Source organism: Mustela nigripes, chromosome 12 (genome assembly GCF_022355385.1).
Source record: "Mustela nigripes isolate SB6536 chromosome 12, MUSNIG.SB6536, whole genome shotgun sequence".
Taxonomy (NCBI): domain Eukaryota; kingdom Metazoa; phylum Chordata; class Mammalia; order Carnivora; family Mustelidae; genus Mustela; species Mustela nigripes.
In genome coordinates, this window is record NC_081568.1 from 94786751 (window position 1) to 94807270 (window position 20520).

Here is a 20520-nt window from a genome sequence, read left to right on the forward strand (position 1 = left end):
TTCCATATGTGTTATTGCAACAGACAGGGTATCCTTTTTTATGATTGAATAATATTCTTTTATGAGACAACCACAGTTGCCTCATTCATCAGGGGACACTTAGGTTGTTACCATATGTTGTTACATATGTTTATGTAAGTAAAGCTACAGTAAACTTGGGGTGCAGAGATAGTGATTTCATTAACTTTGGGTAAATACCTACAAGTAGTGATTTCATTATCTTTGGAGAAGTACCCCAAGATGGGATTTTTGTTTCATGTGATAATTCTATTTTTGATTTTTTTTTTGAGGAATCTTTGTCCTGTTTTCCATAGTGGCTGCATCAGTTTACACTTCCAGCAGTTATGCATGAAGATTTCTTTTTCTCCACATCCTTGCCAACATTTGTGGTCTCTCGTCTTTTTGATAATAGTTATTCTGATAGATGTGAGGTGATATCATTATGATTTTGATTTGTATTTCCCTGATCATTATGATTTTGGTTTATATTTCTCTGATGATTAGTGATGTTGAGCATTTTTTTTTTCATTTCTCTCTTGATCTATACATCTTTTTTGGAAAAATGTCTAAGGTATTTGCACATTAAAAAAAAAATTTTTTGTTGTTTTTGTTATTGAGTTGTATGAGGTCCTTATATATTACCAGATGGGTAGTTTGCAGATATTTTCTTCCATTTGAGAGGTTGCCTTTTCATTGTGCTGTTTCTTTTGCTTTGTAGAAGTGTTTTAGAAAGTTTGATGTAGTCTTATTTTTTATTTTGTTGATGTTGTGTTGTATTCCAAAAATTGTTGTCAAACTCATGTCAAGAAGCTTTTCCCTGTTTTCTTCTAGCAGCGTTACAATTTCTGGTATTGAAATTTAGTTACGTAACTATTTGTCATATGATTTAATATGTGATTAAATTTTGTACCTAATTTTTTCTTTCAGAGGGCCATAGATACCTAGTCATGCGGTTCAAGAAGAGTAGTCACAACTTTATTTCCTACCTCAGTGCCCCTGAACATACCTGAAGGGTTCAACACATTGTAATTAATAGTTGTGACTCCTGAAGTTAGTGATTTTCTAAAAGTTTGTATTTGTGCAGAGAATCTCAGGGTTGTCTGTGGTTTGAAATAAGCTCCCTCACCCCATCCATCATAATTTAGGATTGTATGCTAAAAATGCCCTAGATACATGTATAGAACATACATAGAATAAGGACCTGAATGGGCACATCTCTGTCATGGAAAAGACCAAATCATGTTCATTTGTTTTCTAAATTTTTTTAAAGATTTTTTTCTTATCTTGAGAGAGAGAAAGAGAGAGAGCGCATGCACACACACATACTCCCGTGAGATGGGTAAGGGGCAGAAGGAGAGGGAAAGACAGAATCTCAAGCAGACTCTGTGCTGAGCTTGGAGCCCCACACAGGACTCTGTCTTATGACCCTGAGATCATGACCTGACCTGAAACCAAGAGTCAGACGCTTAACCAACTGAGCCTCCCAGGTGCCCCCAGTCCTGTTTTTTTGTAAGAAGGAATGATTGGAATGATTAGAGTGATGTTATTTTTTCTTCTGATAATCACATGTTGCCTTGAGGCCCCGTGAATTGATTTTAACTGTCCTAATAATTTTTAAAATTCTGGTACTACATGAACCAAATACTGGGCATTCTGCCATGAGAAAATGAAAGCAGGGAATATAGTCTTAAGGCAAATATTTCACTCATATACTATTAGGTGGTGATTGAAATGAAAACTGGTGTTTAACTTTGGGTAATCAAAAGATTAAGACTTGATAGTAAAAGTGTAAGCAAGATTATGGTCAGTGGAGGTGCCTGGGTGGCTCAGTTGTTAAGCATCTGCCTTCAGCTCAGGTCATGGTCCCAGAGTCCTGGGATCGAGCCCTGCATCAGGCTCCCTGCTCGGCAGGAAGCCTGCTTCTCCCTCTCCCACTCCCCCTGCTTGTGTTCCCTCTCTCACTGTGTCTCTCATTGTCAAATAAATAAATTAAATCTTTAAAAGACAAAAAAAAAAAAAAGGATTATGGTGAATGAATTTTTTTTCTTATGTTTTCCTTTTACAGAGACTTTTAGACTTAATTTAGGAATATAGGAGTGATACACAGCTAAGCTTGGGTGGGATGTTACACCCTGTTTGAAAAAAGCGAAAAATTGTGGAAGTAAGGAAGTGAGTATAGAAGAAATAATAGAGTGAGAATAATGAAGTGAAGGGTAGCAGTAGGACTGGGTAAAGGAAGTATATCATTTATTTGATTAACCTCAGAGAACACATGTGGGCAGGTGGGATTTCCAGCGTGTTCACATGGTAGGATACTCTTTGTTTGGATTGATAGGGGAGGAATTTCAAGCATTAGTCCTATTTGGACAATACTTGGAGGTCACATGAAGTGAATCTGTAAAAGGAACATTGAACTATTATTGTACCTGAGACAAGGAGGGAAGTTGCACTATAGAATGACATGGGGAAGTGAAAAAAAATATATATCCAAACTTCCTGGTTAAGTGGTCTGAGGGACGAGTGGATGTTTCGAATTTGATTTATAGTATATAAGCAAATTCTAAGGTCATGCTTCTGAGTCCTGGCATATTACAATCACTTCATTTAAAAAGGGTCATGTTAGGGCCTGGATATCAGCATTTTTTTTTGAATTATTAATTTTTTATTTTTTATAAACATATATTTTTATCCCCAGGGGTATAGGTCTGTGAATCACCAGGTTTACACACTTCACAGCACTCACCAAAGCACATACCCTCCCCAATGTCCATAATCCCATTTTTAAAGCTTCCCAAGTGAGTCTCTTATGCACTGCAGATGAGAACTGTTTATTGATACAAGGACATGAAAGAGAAGAGTGAAAGAAAAATATTAGAGCAAAGTCTCAGGGCCAGGGAATTTCCAACATCATTATGGTTTATGGGAACTCAGAGTCACAATTCTGAATTGTTAGATACTTGGCACATAGCATATTATTTTATAATGAAGCAGTAGAATTGAATGTCTTTGATTCTTTTAAGTCTGAACCTGTTTCTGGAGTTACTCACTGAAAATGATTAGGTAACTATTAAAAGAAAAAATGTATGTATTTTGCTTCTTTCAGATAGAATACTGGTGTACCAGCAGCCAAAGAAACATTTAGTATTTGTTAAATGGGACCCTCTTAAGTCGAAAATGTATTTTTTTTTTAACTATGAAGAACTGAAAGGAAAAAGTAATAGAGATTTATATAATAGAGATACATTCAGATTTATATATAATAGAGATTACATTCAGGTTATATTTAGCAAGATATATGCATATGCACCATGTCATTTAAATACTTGCTCTTTGACTAGAAATTACTGAGCAGTTGAAGCAAACAATCTGAGAAGAACCAATTTCCTGATGGCACCCACCCTACTCTTCTAAGTAAAAAGGGATATTCTTTGTATCTAATTATGTTAAAGAATTGAGATCCCTTCGTGTATGACAGAAAAAGAAAACATGCACCGTAGGTTACATTCTTTAACTTAGTCTTTTATCCTGTTTCAGATACTAATTAATTATCTAAGATGAAGGAATGCATCGAGTTTCATAAAATTGCATGAAAGTTAGGAGTATCTGTTACAGTGGCTATGTTATTAACTCCCCTTCCTTGACCTCACCAGTGCTACTCAGCAACTTTAAACAAAGACTCAAAATAATCTTTTCTCTATTGTGGGGAGATGAATTACTGTAGATGGGAGGAAAATACACAACTAAAAATCAACTTTCTTCATCATTCTTGACATTCACCGGTCTTTACTCGGGATCACCTTGAGATGTGACATCAATTCAGAGTAATAAGGAAGGGTCAATGAAAAGCTAAAACATTCTCAAGAACCCATTATAACACATCTCCAAGGGATTCGTGTCAGTGCCACAGCATTTCAAATAGAGTACACAAATTCCAGAGGACCAGCTTCATAAAATGGAGACAATAGGCATCATTGGGAGTCTTATGACATAGAAATTGACCTGTTATTGGATCTCTCTTTTACTCCCTGCATGTTTTCCACCTCCAGCCTCATCAGTCATTCCTTAGAAAGCATGCTGTGTCCATTTCTCAACAGTCTGCTGTGACACAGTACATTCTCCATATGGTATTGTCATTGAGCGTTCATTTTTAGTAAGTAATTTTGATACATTTAAGAGCTTTGGCTTAAGAACACTTCTTTTTCACATGAATTTGGATCCAGAATTGGTTTTGCAAGATGAGTCTAGAGCTGGCTGATATCTAGAGTTAGCGGCCTCTATCAGATTTTTAGCTCTTTGGGTCTTGTTCGCCACTTAATCTGTTATAGTACGTAGCCCAAAGCTGTGAACAAAAAGATCTTAATACATAATTATTTGGTTTAAAAAGCTGTATGTTTCTAGTTTTCTATATCTTAGAGACTAGGTTGGGCACTGAGAATTCAAAATACACTTTGTGTGTATCTACATGTATAACTAAAGCTTATCCTCCCCATCAAATATTTAGAAATAGCAATTAGAGGAAGAGAGAAAGGGAAGAGAATACACGTTGTTAAATTCCATTTGGTTTTACCTGTGGTGACACAGACAGTGATTGAAGTTATCATTACTCAATCTTCAATATTTAGCCTATAGAATTTTCCTTCTCTATAAACCCTTCACTAGCACTCTTGAGTGGTTTGAGTGTCTGACTCAGATCAGGATTATTCAGTCTGTTAGGCATTTAAAAATGTGAGCAGAAAAATGTTACCTGCTCTCAAGTACAGTAACAACTATAACAGAATTTTTATATAACAGAATTTTTACATAATTAATATAAATGTTACATGAGAACTGCAACTAAGTATAACATTGTTATATATAATTGCATATGAGTACATTTTGATATATTTGAAATTATTTGATGTGGTGTCTCTGTAAGTGAAAGAGCCTAATACCCACTCAGATAATGGAGTTATGTTCTTAGTTCTGTCTCACACTTTCTTTTTTTTTTTTTTTTAAAGATTTTATTTATTTATTTGACAGGCAGAGATCACAAGTAGGCAGAGAGGCAGGCAGAGAGAGAGGAAGAAGCAGGCTCCCTGCTGAGCAGAGAGCCCGATGTGGGGCTCGATCCCAGGACCCTGGGATCATGACCTGAGCCGAAGGCAGCGGCTTTAACCCACTGAGCCACCCAGGCGCCCTGTCTCACACTTTCAAACCCTATCCTCCCCTTGGTCTTTCCTGTCTCAGTTAATGCTACCATCTTACTCACTGGCTTAGTCTTAGAATCTAGGAGTCCTCTTGGTTTCTTCTGTTTCCCTTATCATTCCACTCAGTCCAGTTTTCAGCCAGTCCTATTTGTTCTAGTGCCAGAAAGCACCTGAGATCTTAAGTCACCCCACCCAGAGTATCATTCCTTAGCTTGTCTGAGCTCGTAGCCTCCTAACCGATCTCCCTGCTTCTGCTCACACCTGCTTATAGCCCATAGGCCACAGAACACCAGATGGATCTTTCTAAAATGTAAGTCAAATCTTATTGCCCTCTACATGGTGTGGAGGATTGATACATATTTGTTGAATGAATGAATCAAATGATAGTAGTGGTCTTAGCTTCTGGAAGGATCGATCAGTAAGCAATGAGGGACAGGGGAAACCAAAACAAGTTCAGAGAACCGAGATTTTATGACAGTTTTGGTTCATTGTCTGCAATCTTGTATTTACTTGAAAACCAGGCAGATGAGTCTACTTCTACTCATTGGCTTGCTCTAGACCCCTCACAGACTACCCAGAGACAATTCCACAGAAGGCCAAGCAAGGTTTTTCTGTGTCCACTTAGACTCTAAACAGCTGCCCAGCTTTAATTAATATTCCACAATCGTATCTGGAGAGGAGCCAGTTGCTGAGTCAGCTGTCTAAGTGAGAGGAAGACTTAACTTTTCTTGTATTAGCTCGGTCTGTTAGGCTAGAGTCAAAAGGGTCAGGTGTTGGGAACTACTGTCTTTGCAAGCTCACTCAGCCTGAGGTTCCTGCCTAACTGTTCCCGTGCCCATCTTATCTGCTGAAATTCATCTTGGAAGGAGATGCTAGGTTTGATACTTGCAGGTTTGGTCTTACACTCTACAGCAATGGCAGTATGTTACTCAGAGTCTCCTACAAAGCGACAGGAACCATGGTATTGATTGTTACAGCGTAAAACGCCACAAGTCATTTAAGCTGATCATCAAGTAATGACAACAAGGATTCAAATGGGGGGCTTACTCTTTGATCCACCAGGAGTTTCAGACGGCAATTATCATTATTTCTTGGATTCCCTCAGTCCAGATAGAAAAATCAAGGCAACCAGAAACTATCATTTTGTGAACAGACAGCTATTAAAAGCACATTAATAATCTGTGGTGGGTACAGCATATGCCTTTTAAAAAGATTTGCAGCTTGTTTCTCTGTGGTAAAGACACAGGACTTCTCCAACCTAATTACAAAGCAATCAAACAATTTAATTAATCTGGAAATCACTTTCTAAACCATAACTGCCTTGAAAATGAGGCACCCTGTGCAGAGCCATGAGGTAAAGTCCCATTTTGTTATACTGCTTGTATACTGGCTGTGCTAGTCCTCCCCCCACCCCACCCCCGGGACCCTAGCATTAATTACCTACCAAATGCCTGACCACTGCTAAGGTTTGCTTTACCAGGTCAAAAACATCAGCAGTGATAACAGCGGTCTATGAAGTGTCCTAGCACTCAAAGATCCAAGAGCCAGCAAATCCCTGGGAGCAGCAGGATTTGAGTTATAAGCAAGGGCTGCACATATGGGCAGAGAATTAACTGGCACCAGTTTTCATTGGAAAGCCTCTCAGGTATTGCTTTGCAGATGGGTGGATGAATTCAGAGAGCAGTGCTGTGAGGAGTGAAGGTCATGTATAGGACTCTGGTTTCAGTCCGTCTTGCTTTCTCATCCTGGAGGCTTGCTGGGCATGTCCACAGCAGCCTGGTCCTCATTTCTTAAGAATACATATATAATTTAATCTGTTCTAAATGAGTGGTATTTTCTTCACTGTATAACAAAAGTATGTCCCCCAGGCCTCAGAGACTGAGTAGGTAACATAGAAATCAATTTTTCTTTCAAATAAGATCACAGACTTCAAAGATTAACTCCCAGCAGTGCCCGGGTGTCTTTGGTGGTTAAGCGTCTGACTCTTGATTTCTGCTTAGATCATGATCTCAAGGGTCCTGGGTCCTGCTGGATGTGGAGCCTGCTTAAGATTCTCTCTCTCTCTCGTCTGTCTGTCTGTCTCTCTCTCTCTCTCTCGCTCACTCGCTCGCTGTTGCTCTCACTCTCGCTCTGTCCTATCCTCTCTAAAATCAAAACACAACAAAAACAGAAACGAAGATTAACTCCCACCCATCTAATCTCCTAATCTTTTTACCTCTCCCGAAGGAAGATGGAGGAATATTCTGTAATAACACAAAAATCTACAGATTCATCCACCCTTTTCCTGTCCTATCACAACCACTCCACTTCTTCTCTCTCAAAATTTCCAAATGTGGGTCGCTGGTAACCTAGAATATTTTCATCACTTCATTTCTACTGCATCACTAATTATGCTTGGTTTGCTCACAAAGATGTTTTTTCTGTTGGCCTTCCATGTCCTAATCTACGCTCCTAAACTTCCCTTCTTTGGCCACTCACCTGTCCACCCAACACGTTCATGCCAGATTAAAATCTCTAGCGTCTCTCTCTTGCCTGCTGATGTCTCGTAAGGCCCTACCCTGGTTAATACCAGTAAACATAGCTCACGCTCATTGGCTATACCAGTCTGGATCTCCTGCTGCCAGAGTGTCTATCCCTACTGTATCATCCTGCTCTTTTTGGGTGGTTTCTGTCCCCTTCCTGAGGTTTTTCCATTCTTCTGTTGAGCTTGCCCAGCTGTCCTCAGGTTAAGCTGTAATCTCTTATCTGTAATGAATTATCAGGTATTCTAGTTCAGGCCACCATCATTTTCTCTAATATCCCACTCCATTTAAGAACCTTTGTGATAGGCAGGGAAGTGGGGAGGGGTGTGCATGTGTGCACACATTGGCATTTAAACCTGGCTTTAGAGCTGCCATGAAACAGGAAGAAAGATCTGTTAGGAACAAGATTATGCAGATGGCCCTGTAGTCTTGAAGTTAAAAATGTGGGAATTTGGGTTTGATTCTATAGCAATGTGGGGGTGGATGAGAAACATTTTCAATCGATGGGCTTAGAAAATTAGCGTGAAATGGAGAGGCAAAAACCCAAAGATTAGAAATGGTTATGGTAGCGTTGGTTTTTTTGTTTTGTTTTGTTTTGTTTTCATTAAGAGCAGAGTTAAATTAACCTACCTCTATATATCTTTGTCTCAGCCTGTTCATCTTCAAAGGGATCAGTTGCCATGTATTATAAGATGTTACATGGCTTCCTGGGGACCAGTCATTAAAATCTCTAAACGTGAAAAGGGTTTTAAGTTAACTCCTGTTTCTCCCTTCTTCAGAGTGTTGAAAATAGGCAGTAAGCTCTCTCTAGTTCTAGTTGATCTCATCATAATCTCCAGATACAGTGTTCACTTTCTAAAAGAACCTGGAGCTAAGAGTTTGGTATTAAGTTTCATGGATCTTATTATTTACTCTTAGTGAATTCGGTAGCAGGAATTACTAAACTGATCATACCTTGGCTTCCAACAATCAATTCTTCTGTTTTTCCTGATAACTTACTGGTAGTTTGCTCTATATGGGATGTGAGCAAAGTGAACTCTTTTTCCAAATAAACAAAATCCACACTAAGATTTCTGGCATTAGATTCATCTCCCTTTCAGAATCAAGAATTTTTAGCTATCTTGAATTTTTCAAGATCTTTTAAGGCTACAAAGAATAATATATAAGCTAAGATGGGAAAAGACAGGGTGGTGGGAACGAAGGCTATTGGGAAAAGTTGATGGAACTTACTTTAGCCGTGTAGATAGATGGACAAAAAGAGTCCTGGATTACTGGATAGCAAAAGCAGAATCCATTTCTCCAGGGGCCCAAGGAACAACAGATGCAGAGACATGATAAATTTCATTACAAAAGAGAGAAAAGTTCTTCTAGAGTCTCTGTCCATAAAGAAACAGGCTTTTCAGTGCTTCCTAGTCAAATGGCTTTAATTGTGCTGTCTGTCATAAAGTTAATGGCATCCGTTGACAACATCTCTATAAAATTTGCAACCTTAAGTTAATCGAAAAATTTCAGTACAGATGTAACCAGCCCAGAAGTCCTCAAGGTAACACTAATGGGTTGGTCTCTTCTTATTTGCACGCAGGCGATGCATTGTTTGCAGCTAGGTACTGCAGTCTTGTATTCCTCACACCTTGCCACAGTTGTCACTTCCATTTCTGAAATCAGTAATGTGGGAACTGGCTGGCTGGTAGGGATTAAACACAGCTTCCTGATTTATTCTCCATGTTTCAAGACAGTATAAGGCTAGCCTGCAACCTTTCCTCACCTCCTCCTTTAAACCAGCTACATACAGTTCCCTCCGGTCCTCAGATAATTCTGCCAATCTAATTAAACACGCGGAGGGAAGCCGGGTGGTCTGGGCTGTCCTGAGCTGTCCCTCACCAGCTGCCTACCACGCATTCTCAATGACCAGCAGCAGGTTGGGTGTTCTGATGGAGGAAGTAACAAGCCCCCAAGGAGCTGTGCTCTTTGCAGCGAGCGGTCTGTGCTCACCCGCCTCCGTGGGATGCAAGGAAAACACTCTCTGAGAAAAAAAAAGCCTTTGTGGGGTAGTGGCTTTGAACGTCTGCCTGGCCAGTCACAGCCCAGATGCTTCGAACTGGGGTTGGGGGGCGGTGTTGAAGAAAATAGCTTTAGGGGCTAGATCTGGGTCATTGGAGAAATAGGTCCAAATGACTGGGTTCTTCCCAGTATTTTGTGATGCATACTGACATTTCTGCTTTTAAAACATGGATTTACAGGGATTTATTTTTGAGTACTTGGTTTCCGTAAATAAAAAATCCTGAGGCTGCTTCCCAAAATAGAAAGCCCCATCCCCACCACCAGGTGAAGCATAGGCCTCCACAACTGTCCTGTCGCTTCAGATGTTAACATCTGGAAGACTGAGAAGCAAGACATTTATATATACATTATTCTTTAGGACGGAAATGTTTAGGTTATTAACCCCTGGGAGACTGCTGCTTGGTGATGGATGGATGTGCTTGTTCATATATCTTGCACCCTCAGAACACTGTGCTGGGACTCAAGGCCTTTCCCTCACTCTCCCCCCCCCCCCCCACTCCCATCCCCCACTCCAAGGAAAACTGAAGCATTTTTGAAGAGAGGAATGTGGGATGAGAATGTACAGAAACGTATTACTAGAAAGAAGACGATCCTGGATGTGGATAATGTTACAAAAATAAAATCATGTTGTGATTTTTTTCCCCCTCTTTCTCTTTACAGGAAACAGCCCTCAAGATAGTCCAAGAAATTTCTCCCCCAGTGCCTCAGCCCATTTCTCATTTGCACGGAGGTGAGGACTTTCTGTGGGTCAAACAGTAAAGTGTTATGTCGAGAAGCGTGTCTCCTGAATTCCCTCTTCCTCATTCCCGCCTGTTCCCCTGCCTTCTGCCTATGAGATCCCGCGTATTATATATGGCCTCTGAAGCTCCCTGGCCAAAGATAGCTTCACACCGCCACCCAACTTTGTTGAAAACACTCATGCTTTAACGGTTTAATAATGATTTCTGACTCAGGTTAGAGTTCCATGTACCTCTCTTGGTCCCACACAGACGCTGGGCTCCCAGTGAGGGCGAGAGGTGATGGTTTCCTTTTTTCTCTCTTAACATGTAAGACTCTCACCTATTGTTATTTTGTAGATTTAGTCCAACAGGGAAGAGATTGCCCTGTTTTTTAAATTATTCTTGACTGAAGGGATAAAGATCAGGCTTATTAATGTTTTCTTATCTTACTGATACCATTATGTGTTGGGGGTGTGTATGTGTTTGTGTGTATGTGTACAAGCATTGCCTTGTACATGCTTGAGGTTTAGCAGATTTTTACGGAACTACCCAAACTTATGTTACAAGGACTTGACTCATCTCTGTGTCCTGATACAACTGTTATTGTTGTTATTGAAATACTTTTTCTTTTTTAAATCACCTTCTTGAGATCAGAGGGTATGAACTCTAAGATGCATCTTTACTTGAGAGCACGAAGCCACCAATTTGTGATCCCTTTGAGATAAAGCCACGCATGGACTATAGGATAGTTAATGTTTTCTGTTCATATCTTAGTTAGAATTTGATACCAAGCGCTGAAGATACATGTGTTCTATCTGGGTCATTGAGCCACAAGGAAGTCTTGTTGTGAATTAGGAGGATCATAGGCCTGTGCCATAACGTGAAATCCTACAGGTTCTGGATCTTCTTCTGTGACTTCTCCAAGTGAGAGGAGTCTACACAGCTACATTTTCTGTGTTCTATTTGTGGGATCAGTGTACATCTCCCTGTCTGATTCCAACCTTCACCCTCCTGGGTTCTGTCACCCCTCTCATACACCCTCGCCCCTCCTGCTCCGGGAAAAACAGAAAACAACCGACCTTCATCAGCTGGGTCGCTGAATATTCAGGTTGAATTCATTTATGGTTGACATGTCCAGCATACTTGCTCATTTTCCTCAGGCACTTCCACCCAGGAAGTGGGTTAACATAGCACTTAATAAAGACACATGTGTAGGTTTAAAAAAAAAAAACAGATTTGTTTTAACACGTGTTCCTGACTAGCGAAACCTGCAGTGAGCCCACTGCCATTGGTCAGCACATAACGTACTTACATTACTATATCCAAAGAAGAGGACCTGTTGGCACTATTTCCCAAATTCTCTGTAACTGATATCCCTTGTAAGTATTACACATCCCCCACCATATGGCAGGTGCCTGTGTGTGGAAAGTACCTATTCTCCATCATGGGCAGGACACCAGAACCATAAGACAGGCTCTCTAAGGAGCTTGAGACCCCCACCCTGACTTTTTCCCCAGTTCAACTTCTCTTCTTTTAGGAACTTGTTCTAAGCACTATAAAGAAAAGGTGAAAATTACTGGTCCCACAAAGCCTATGTTCACCCAGTAGATATTAATTCATGATAGTGCTACTCATCTAAGTGGAAATGAAAATCTTACAAAAATGGATGAACAAGAACCCACCATAGTCTTTAAAAGAATGTGTTTAATTACTTTAAGTAATAAGAAAAATGCAAATCTCATTATAGTGTGCGTTTAAACATGACAGAAATCATAGTCTCTTAATCCTGCCAGATTTATAAAAATGAAGAGAATCTGATAATTAAGTGGGTGACTGGAGGACAGATGAATCTGGTTTCCCTGCTATTTAAAAAGGTACACAACCCCCAGGCATGTTAATTTTTGACAAATAAACCAGAAACCATGACAGAAGATTATCACAGGAGACCTGTAGTTCATTTTGCATGAATTTCCAGATGGAACTCCCTCCACACTCTTCAAAAAATATTAATTTAGATTGGGGCATGAGTGATCATCTTTTTAAACTTTTATTCAAGTAAACAGAACCCTGCATTTGCTTATAAAAACTAAAATTGATGTGTTTTTATTTAACATCTGATGTCTCTCTCCTCCTTTGTAAAGTTCATTTTTATTCAGGAAAGACCACTCATGGGTCTCCATTCCATTCCATTCCGGTGTGCATTTTTGAGACTTTAAGAAGTAATATCATTCTGAGACTCTCGCATGTTTTTATTTTGTGTATTTAGTCCAACAGAGAAGAGATTGCCCTGTTTTTAAAATTATTCTTGAGTGAAGGGATAAAGATCAGGCTTATTAATGTTTTCTTATCTTACTTATACCATTATGTGTGGGGTGTCTGTGTGTGTGTGTGTGTGTGTATAAACATATACCTTACATATACCAGTATGTGATAATACGCCCCCCACTAGACATCCCCTGTAATGGAATAGTTTAATTTCAGACTGGAAAATAGGATGGCACTCACTTGCTATCTAATACATCCGTAAGAGTAAAATTATCAAGCTAATTTTTTACTAATGAGTTAAAAAGGATGAAAATGAGCGTTATAGCATAATAAGTTTCATCAGGAGCAAAGAAGCATATATATTCTTTCCTAAGAACTGTGATACAGATTTACAGTCTGATAACAGAATTAACGTTTTTTTCTTTGGCTTAAGATGGAGGCAATAACATTGCTCTACCATTCCCAAAAGTTGATGGAGTTGACCCATTACATACTGCTTTTACTTACATTGGAAACACAGAGCCCTGACTGCATGCCATGGGTGTTTCCTAGTGCCTCATTGTTCCTTACCAGGGTAAATCTCAGAATATATTTCCACAAGCAAATTACTAGAACAGACTTAGCTGCTGGGTTCAGGTCATTGGACACTGGTTGAGCACCTGGCATAGTTCACCTTATTCCAGTATCAATCAAAATATAAAAGATGTCATACCAGGTGACTGGTAAACAAATCAATCTTCTTGCTCTTTCTACAATTATAAGACTCAGGTTGATACTGGGACTTTCCACTTTTCCTTTGTTATATACAGTATTAATATGATTTTTTTTCAGTAGTGTTGAAATGATGTTTTTTGCAAAGTCTTTTGTATTCTATGTTCCCATCAGATGTTTTTCTCTTCGTTCCTTCTCACTTAGTTTAACACAGAGATTTCCACCCCACCCCACCCCCCAAAAAAAATCACTTCAGGAAAGCCTTATTGCTTTGGCTGCAATGTAGGCTGTCTTCCAGTAATATTTTATTGGTAGCTTCTGCAAAGAAAAGACAACATTGTTAGCAAGATCTAAATTGCACTTGTGTGACAGCTTTCTTGAAAAAAAGGGCATGCTCTCTCTTAAGTACAGTATATAGCATGTAAAATAACTTCTGATATGCGGTCGTCATGGTAATGAAAATGCAATGGTCCTTTGTGCTCCGTTTGAGTAAATAGACACCAAGAACTTGGGGAACTTCATGAGACATAAATTATTTCTGGTCCATGGCTGCACTTTCTTGTTTAAACATCTTTTAGTTGGGTGTTTTCCAGAGTAAGCAAATGTAATTTATGTTTCAAAACTAATAAGAATGTGTCTTTCCTTGGAATTGTTCATTCATGTGAAATATATTCATTGATACCTGAGGGAAAGGAGAGTTAATGAATCACAAAACAAAGTCACAATGGGGGAAATCGTGCCTGCGTTCTTTCCAGAGACTAGTTTCTGATAATTGCTATTAAATGGACTGAATAATCCTTTTAAAAATCATATCCTCCACCCTTTTTTTTTTTTACTTCTAAAAATTGGAGGTGTTTAAAATGTAAAGTACAGCATGGATTTTTAAGTCTTCAGTAAGTAGCCAAATAAAATAAAACTAACCTGTGTCCAGTTAATTGATGTCTTTAGAAACATGTTCTTATAACTATTTTATCCATAAATCTTTAACATTTTTAATTGCTTAAAAATATTTTTAAAGAACATATGACTTAATTGTTCCCGTTCCTTATCTCTGGCATATTTACAAATATTTTGTTTTGCTTCTTTTTTAAAAAAACAAACTTGATCCAATTGTACTCCAATCATGGTCACAGAAATGACAGGTAAATTTTACTCAAATTTTAACATTGTAGTATTTCTGTGATTTGTCCACTTGAATTTCTCCATTTTGTCTTTGTGGACCATTTGCATTTATTGGAGACAACATCCAAGGTAGTCTGTGATTATATTTTCCCTTGACGTAATTTAGTCTCAAATATCAGTTTTTTTTACATAAACATCTGATTGTGACATTTCTCAAATTCAAGTCTAATGCTGTTGAATCCCCTGACCTCAACTTCCTGTGAATGTGTCTGTGGTAAATTTGGCCCCCTCTTACCTCTCGCATAGTAAATGAGTACAGTCGTAAATTATAAGAAGCCTATATAGGATAGACTACATCTAAAGAATGCAGTATAGGCCTTTATAATGTGTGTTTTTCCTGTTTTTCCCTTGGCAAATGCACATCTATTTGTTTTCACAGGGGTATATGATGTTGAAATCATAGTCTTACTTAAAACAGGATAAATAATAATGACTCTGTAACACCTGAGAGTTCAGAAGGTTTGCTTTCTGTTCCCTGCAACAGTATCTCTATTATTTCAATCAGTCATCTGAGACCCTTGTAAAGACCCTAACTCATAACCAGAATCTACCCTGGAAGCTACCCTTTGACCATTTGGCGAGAAAATCGCTCTCTTCAAGGACTCCTGACAGTTTTGCCCCTATGACTGGAGCAGACACTGGTACTCTTCTCATTAGGTTCTGTGACTAGTGGAGAATTTTCTTTCTGCCCCTGCTGTCCTGGGCCAGAGCGGGGCTACCTACTCACAACTCTCTGCAAGAGACTTTTGTTGTAACACTTGAAGCCAGGTCCTGTCAGAAGACAGTAAGTCTTAGAGATTCTGACCGTAAGGTCAGTCACTATTTTAGTGTGAAAGTTTTTTTGCTACTTAAGACTTGAAACAGCCCTGGGCCCCACTAATCCCCTCCCTAGGTGTGAGGAGGAATACAGTTCCCTTGAAAATAAGTGGAGAGTTTTTAGGATGTCATCAAATTCCCCACAGGCTCTTAGACCTTGCTGGAATTCAGGCCCTTCCAGAGACCTGTGACCTCAGTGATCAGCCTCCAGACACAAGTATTTTTTCCTCCTCCCTTTCTGTTTTTATTCATTTGAATCTGCTGAGTCTGACCATTGTAATTATCCCCAGTATTCATTTTGTCAAAGTGTGTTAGTGAGAGATCAATAATATGGATCAACCCATTCACTTTCTACTTGTTTGGCTATATCGATTCAGTTTAAATAAAAGTCAACCTGCTGTATAATGTTTGTTTACTCTGGCCCGTGCTGAACATTTCCACATCTTCACTGACCGTATTTGTATCATTTGTTTGACTAAAAATGCTCGGTTTCCCTGGGGCCCCCCTGTAACAGTGTTCCAGCGTTGGCCAAAGCTAATCTCCCTCTCTCAATAGGACTGATGGACGCCGATGGTCCTTGGCTTCTCTCCCCTCCTCGGGCTATGGGACAAACACGCCCAGCTCCACAGTCTCTGTAAGTACTGAACTGTTCTCCTCTCTGGCACAGCACGTGTCTTCTCTGGGTGTTTCCTGGTAGGAAGGAGGAGATAAATTTGGCATGTCTGTCACTCTGAATAGGTTCCTCATCACATGAGGGACTGACAGATGTAAAAAGGACATACTCTTTGCTGCAAGCTTTTAAACAATGGTGCATAAATTGAGTTAAGTCCCAGGATCACAAGTTTGGAGGAGATTGGGAGCTTTTGTTTTAATACCATTTGGTGTAGTTTGGGGGGGGGGGGGGAGGGGGAAAATGCAATCTGGTTTTATTGCTTTGGTTCCACACCAGTGATATCAGTACTGAAAACGCCATTAAACTTTGATGGCCTGGGTCTTTTTTTTTCCTCTTGTGTGGCTTAGATGCAGGGATTTTTTGTTTGTTTGTTTTTGCTGTTTTGTTTCTTTGTTTTTTCCTTCAAATTAAAAAAAAAAATGGCAAGCCTTAAATCTGTACCTCCTAGGTAAGACATTTCTTTAAGGAGAGATTAAAAGAATTTCGTAGTAAGTTAAGACAAAGAGACAAAATGAAACCGTGGAAATAGGATAAAGAAAGAAGGATGCTCTTGCCCCAAACCGTAACATTTCAACACGAGCTCTAGCGACGAATGGAAACAATTCAGTAAGTTTAGATAGATGCTTTCTCAGTTTAAATTAGTGGTGTTGTGGGTTATCTGTCTCTGCAGAGCTTTGGAAGCTGGAGGTCATTTAGAAACCCCAGGTCTGTTGTAGGCGTTCAATACATACCTAATGGAATGGCCCGAATGCCCTTGGACAAGCCAGAAATGTGGACCTGATGATTTTAGATTTCCTTCTGGTCCATTTCCATCTTCATTTTGGGAAAGTCTGTGGTTTATTGTGTAGGATTATTCATCCATTGTTTCACTGGGCTGGTGCTGCTGGTTTTTCACAGGCCCCAGCTCTGTGCTAAGCAAGTACATTCAGCACGTACTTATATTGAAAAGACATTACAGCTGGGGCACCTGGACGGCCCTCTAGGTTAAGCGTCCAACTCTTGATTTCGGCTCAGGTCAAGATCTCAGGATCTCAGAGCTGTGGGATCCAGCCCCGCAGCAGGCTCCTCACTCAGCAGGGAGTCTGCTGGAGATTCTCTTTCTCCTTCCGCCCACTCCACCCCCTTCCCCACTACCTTGCTCCCTCTCTCTCTCAAATAAATGCTTTTTTAGGAAAAAGAAAGGACACTATCATTGTTTATAAACTAACTGGTATCATTGCTGCCTTACATTATGTGTTTCCAGAATTCCAGATGCAATATAATGTGAATTTTCTGGAGCACTTTAATATTGCCTTGCTAAAATTCATTGGATTATTTTTTACCATCTCTCTGGTATTTTATTGAGGAGAGGTAATTTATTTTCTTATCTTCTATTCCATTTAGTATGGTATGTGAATTTATTGTCCAGTTCGATAATTTTGGTGAAGCGTCCTGACAGCCTTGAGTCATTTCAATGACGCAGAAACCTCGCACCTGGAGAGGATGCTTCAGACTCATGGATGGTTTCAGTGGATAAAACTGTCACTAAAAAACAGTGAAGCCACCCTGGGCTGCTGTGTCCAGAGTCATTACTGGTCATTTGTTGATTTTAGATGTTGAAAATGTGGGTAACTCCAGTGTGAAAATAGATGCTAAAACTGAATGAAAAGAAAAGCAAGGGTAACTTTCTGAAATTTGAGTATAGTTCTTCTACAGACTTTCAGAGGAGTCTTTGTCTCCAGATTCTTGTTCATTTCAGCTCTATGACCTAACTTCGCCCTTCAGTCAAATTTTAGTGTCGTATATATACAGTAATTTGACCGTTGCGAGAAAAATAAGCGAGAGCACAAGATCTTTCCATCTGTAACTATTAAATCATACATCACTTAAAAAAGCCAGTCTCTCATATGGTACAATCAGACCTCATTTGGTACAAATAATTTTAAAAGCCAGTATAGAAATATTTATTATGTGCTAGACATTAGCCTGACTACTTCCAGTACGCCATAGTAGTCTTGTTTAACCCCAGCAACACACTGTGTTGTGCAATTGCTACCGTTCTCTTCCTTTTATTTATCAGAAATGTAAGACACAGGGAACGACACACTGAGGGGCTTTGACCAACCCCTTCTTTTCTCAAAGATACAGTCAGGTCTAGACTCCAGGCTCTTGGCTCTTTTTAAGGAATTTACACGGTATTTCTTAAAATAAATATTTTAATTAATAAACATGACCTGGCCATCTGGCACAATGAATTACCACCATCCTTGACTTCCATATGTGTCTAAGGAAGAAGCCCCATGAGACCGCATTCAGTCACACACGCACACACATTTGCTGTGTTTCTAACTGACAGCTGCTGACCAGCGTTAAGATAGCTTCTAGGTTTTCTCTTTAATGTTTATTAAAGAAGATGGTACATAAAATTGTTGACCTCATGTTCCTATGTTTTCCTTCAAAATAAAATTTTCTTTCAAGATTTTATTTATTTATCTGATAGGAGGAGAGAGAGAAGGAGAGCACAAGCAGGCAGAGTGGCAGGCAGAAGCGGACTCCGCACCGAGCAGGGAGCCAATGCAGGGCTCCATCCCAGGACCCTGGGATCATGACCGGAGCTAAAGGCAGACACTTAACCAACTGAGCCATCCAGGCGCCTCTAAAATTTTAGCTTTCAAATTACTTTGTGCCAAAAGATGCAAAGAACTGTTAAGTGTGTGAAGTGTAGGTGCTCCACATATAAAAAGTTCAGTTATCTATTCTCCCTATTGATTGTTGATAAATATAATGCGTGAAAATTTGAAAAGCTACTTTTCATTTCTCTCAGGGTTTTGGGGTTCTTGTCCTTTACATAGTGGGGCAAAATTTGCCCAAAACTGCTTAGTAGTTACATTTTCTTTTTTTCTTTCTTTTTTAAAAAGATATATTTTATTTTTAAGTTCATCACTATGTCCACTGTGGAGCTTGAACTCATGATCCTGAAACCAAGAGTCACATGTTCCACTGACTAAGCCAGCCAGACTCACCTCATTTTCTTCTTTTCTAAATCTTATCTGAGACACTCGCCAGTTTTCATTTTGTGGGTTAACTGTTAGTCACGAGGCCAATCAAAATGCATTTCAGTTATTTTTTAAAAGTAAACATACAGAACACAAAATGACAAACACTTGGAACATACCACTTAAGTTTGGCAGGTAATTGTGTTGTTTGCTGAATTCCAGCATTGCTATTATTGAAATGTAAACATCACATCTTTATCCTTTGGATATATGGCAACTGTACCATTGGCAAGTGTTAAAAATGCTGAATTCTAACATTGAAAAGATTTGGTCATAGGAAAATATTTGGTTTTGCAACTTCTTTCAACTCCAGATTTTTCCATTAAAATTAATCAGTGGGGAACTTTTCCAAGATAATATTGCAGTCATAATTTTTAATTTCAAAATAAGTAATACAGAACTGCAGCAGGAGGAGGACAGTCCCCCATATTTCTTAACAGGTTAATTATTTTCTGCTGAGGAAATGGAAATAAGAATATAAATACCTATACATATGTGAGGTATGACTATAAAATGATACTACATTTAATAAGAAGTAGGAAATTATGCATTCATATGAGTATTGTCTGTTGCAAAACGGTTATCTGGAGAGATTAAATGATATCATTATTCAGAACAGTTTTGGGAAAGTCTTGTACAACTTTTTTACGTAACTCTCTACTCTATGAATGTGGGTTTGATTTATAATGCTATCAAAAGTCATGTGCAGACCATTTGGGTGAGGAGACCTGACACCACACATAGAGAATATGCTAGAAGTGTAAAGTAATCAGACACAGTTTATCAGAAACTCCCAGACCAATTACTGAAGCTCTCCTCCAAGTGGGACTCCCAGGATGCCTTTGACCAGTGGAGGTGGTTTGAAGTATGGTGTGCGGTCTTGGGGCAAGCCTGCACCTCTGCTGTCTTGTCCCTCACTGGCTTCGAAAGTTCTCCACTGAGTGAGTTCCTGATCTTTGCAAAACCCTCACCTTGGATTTTTCGATTGTCCAATATCATTTCCCTTTTGGGGCCCCATTTTCCTGGCCTACAGTTGTCCCCAATGCCATGAACCCATCCTTTGTCCCTTGAATAGGTTATCACCCTCCTCCCATTTGTACCTTGCTTGTTCCAACTGAGATGAAGGAGTCTCTCTCCCCAGAGGAGTCCTTGCCTCCTCACTTCTTTACTAGTGTTAAGGTTGGAACATTTAGCACCACTGCACCATTCATTTTGCCTTATTCCCTATCCCTAAACCTGGGGCACATTCCTTAGGCAGTTTTGTTCTGTGGCTGTATATGTGGTAGCACCACAGAATCTTCCACACTTGCTAACATTTTGTTACATTTGCTAGGGCTGTTTTTTAAAATA

At 39.3% G+C, this 20520-nt stretch overlaps 1 protein-coding gene across 9 annotated transcripts in view; it reads left to right on the forward strand.

The window, feature by feature from the left end:
- MAST4 (microtubule associated serine/threonine kinase family member 4) overlaps positions 1 to 20520 on the forward strand; it is a 554271-nt gene that overhangs the window by 468449 nt on the left and 65302 nt on the right. For all 9 annotated transcript variants that reach the window (XM_059417990.1, XM_059417992.1, XM_059417991.1 and 6 more), the window contains 2 exons: positions 10430 to 10499; positions 16018 to 16096. In XM_059417990.1, the coding sequence (XP_059273973.1) occupies positions 10430 to 10499; positions 16018 to 16096 (149 nt within the window). The remainder of the gene's footprint in view (positions 1 to 10429; positions 10500 to 16017; positions 16097 to 20520) is intronic.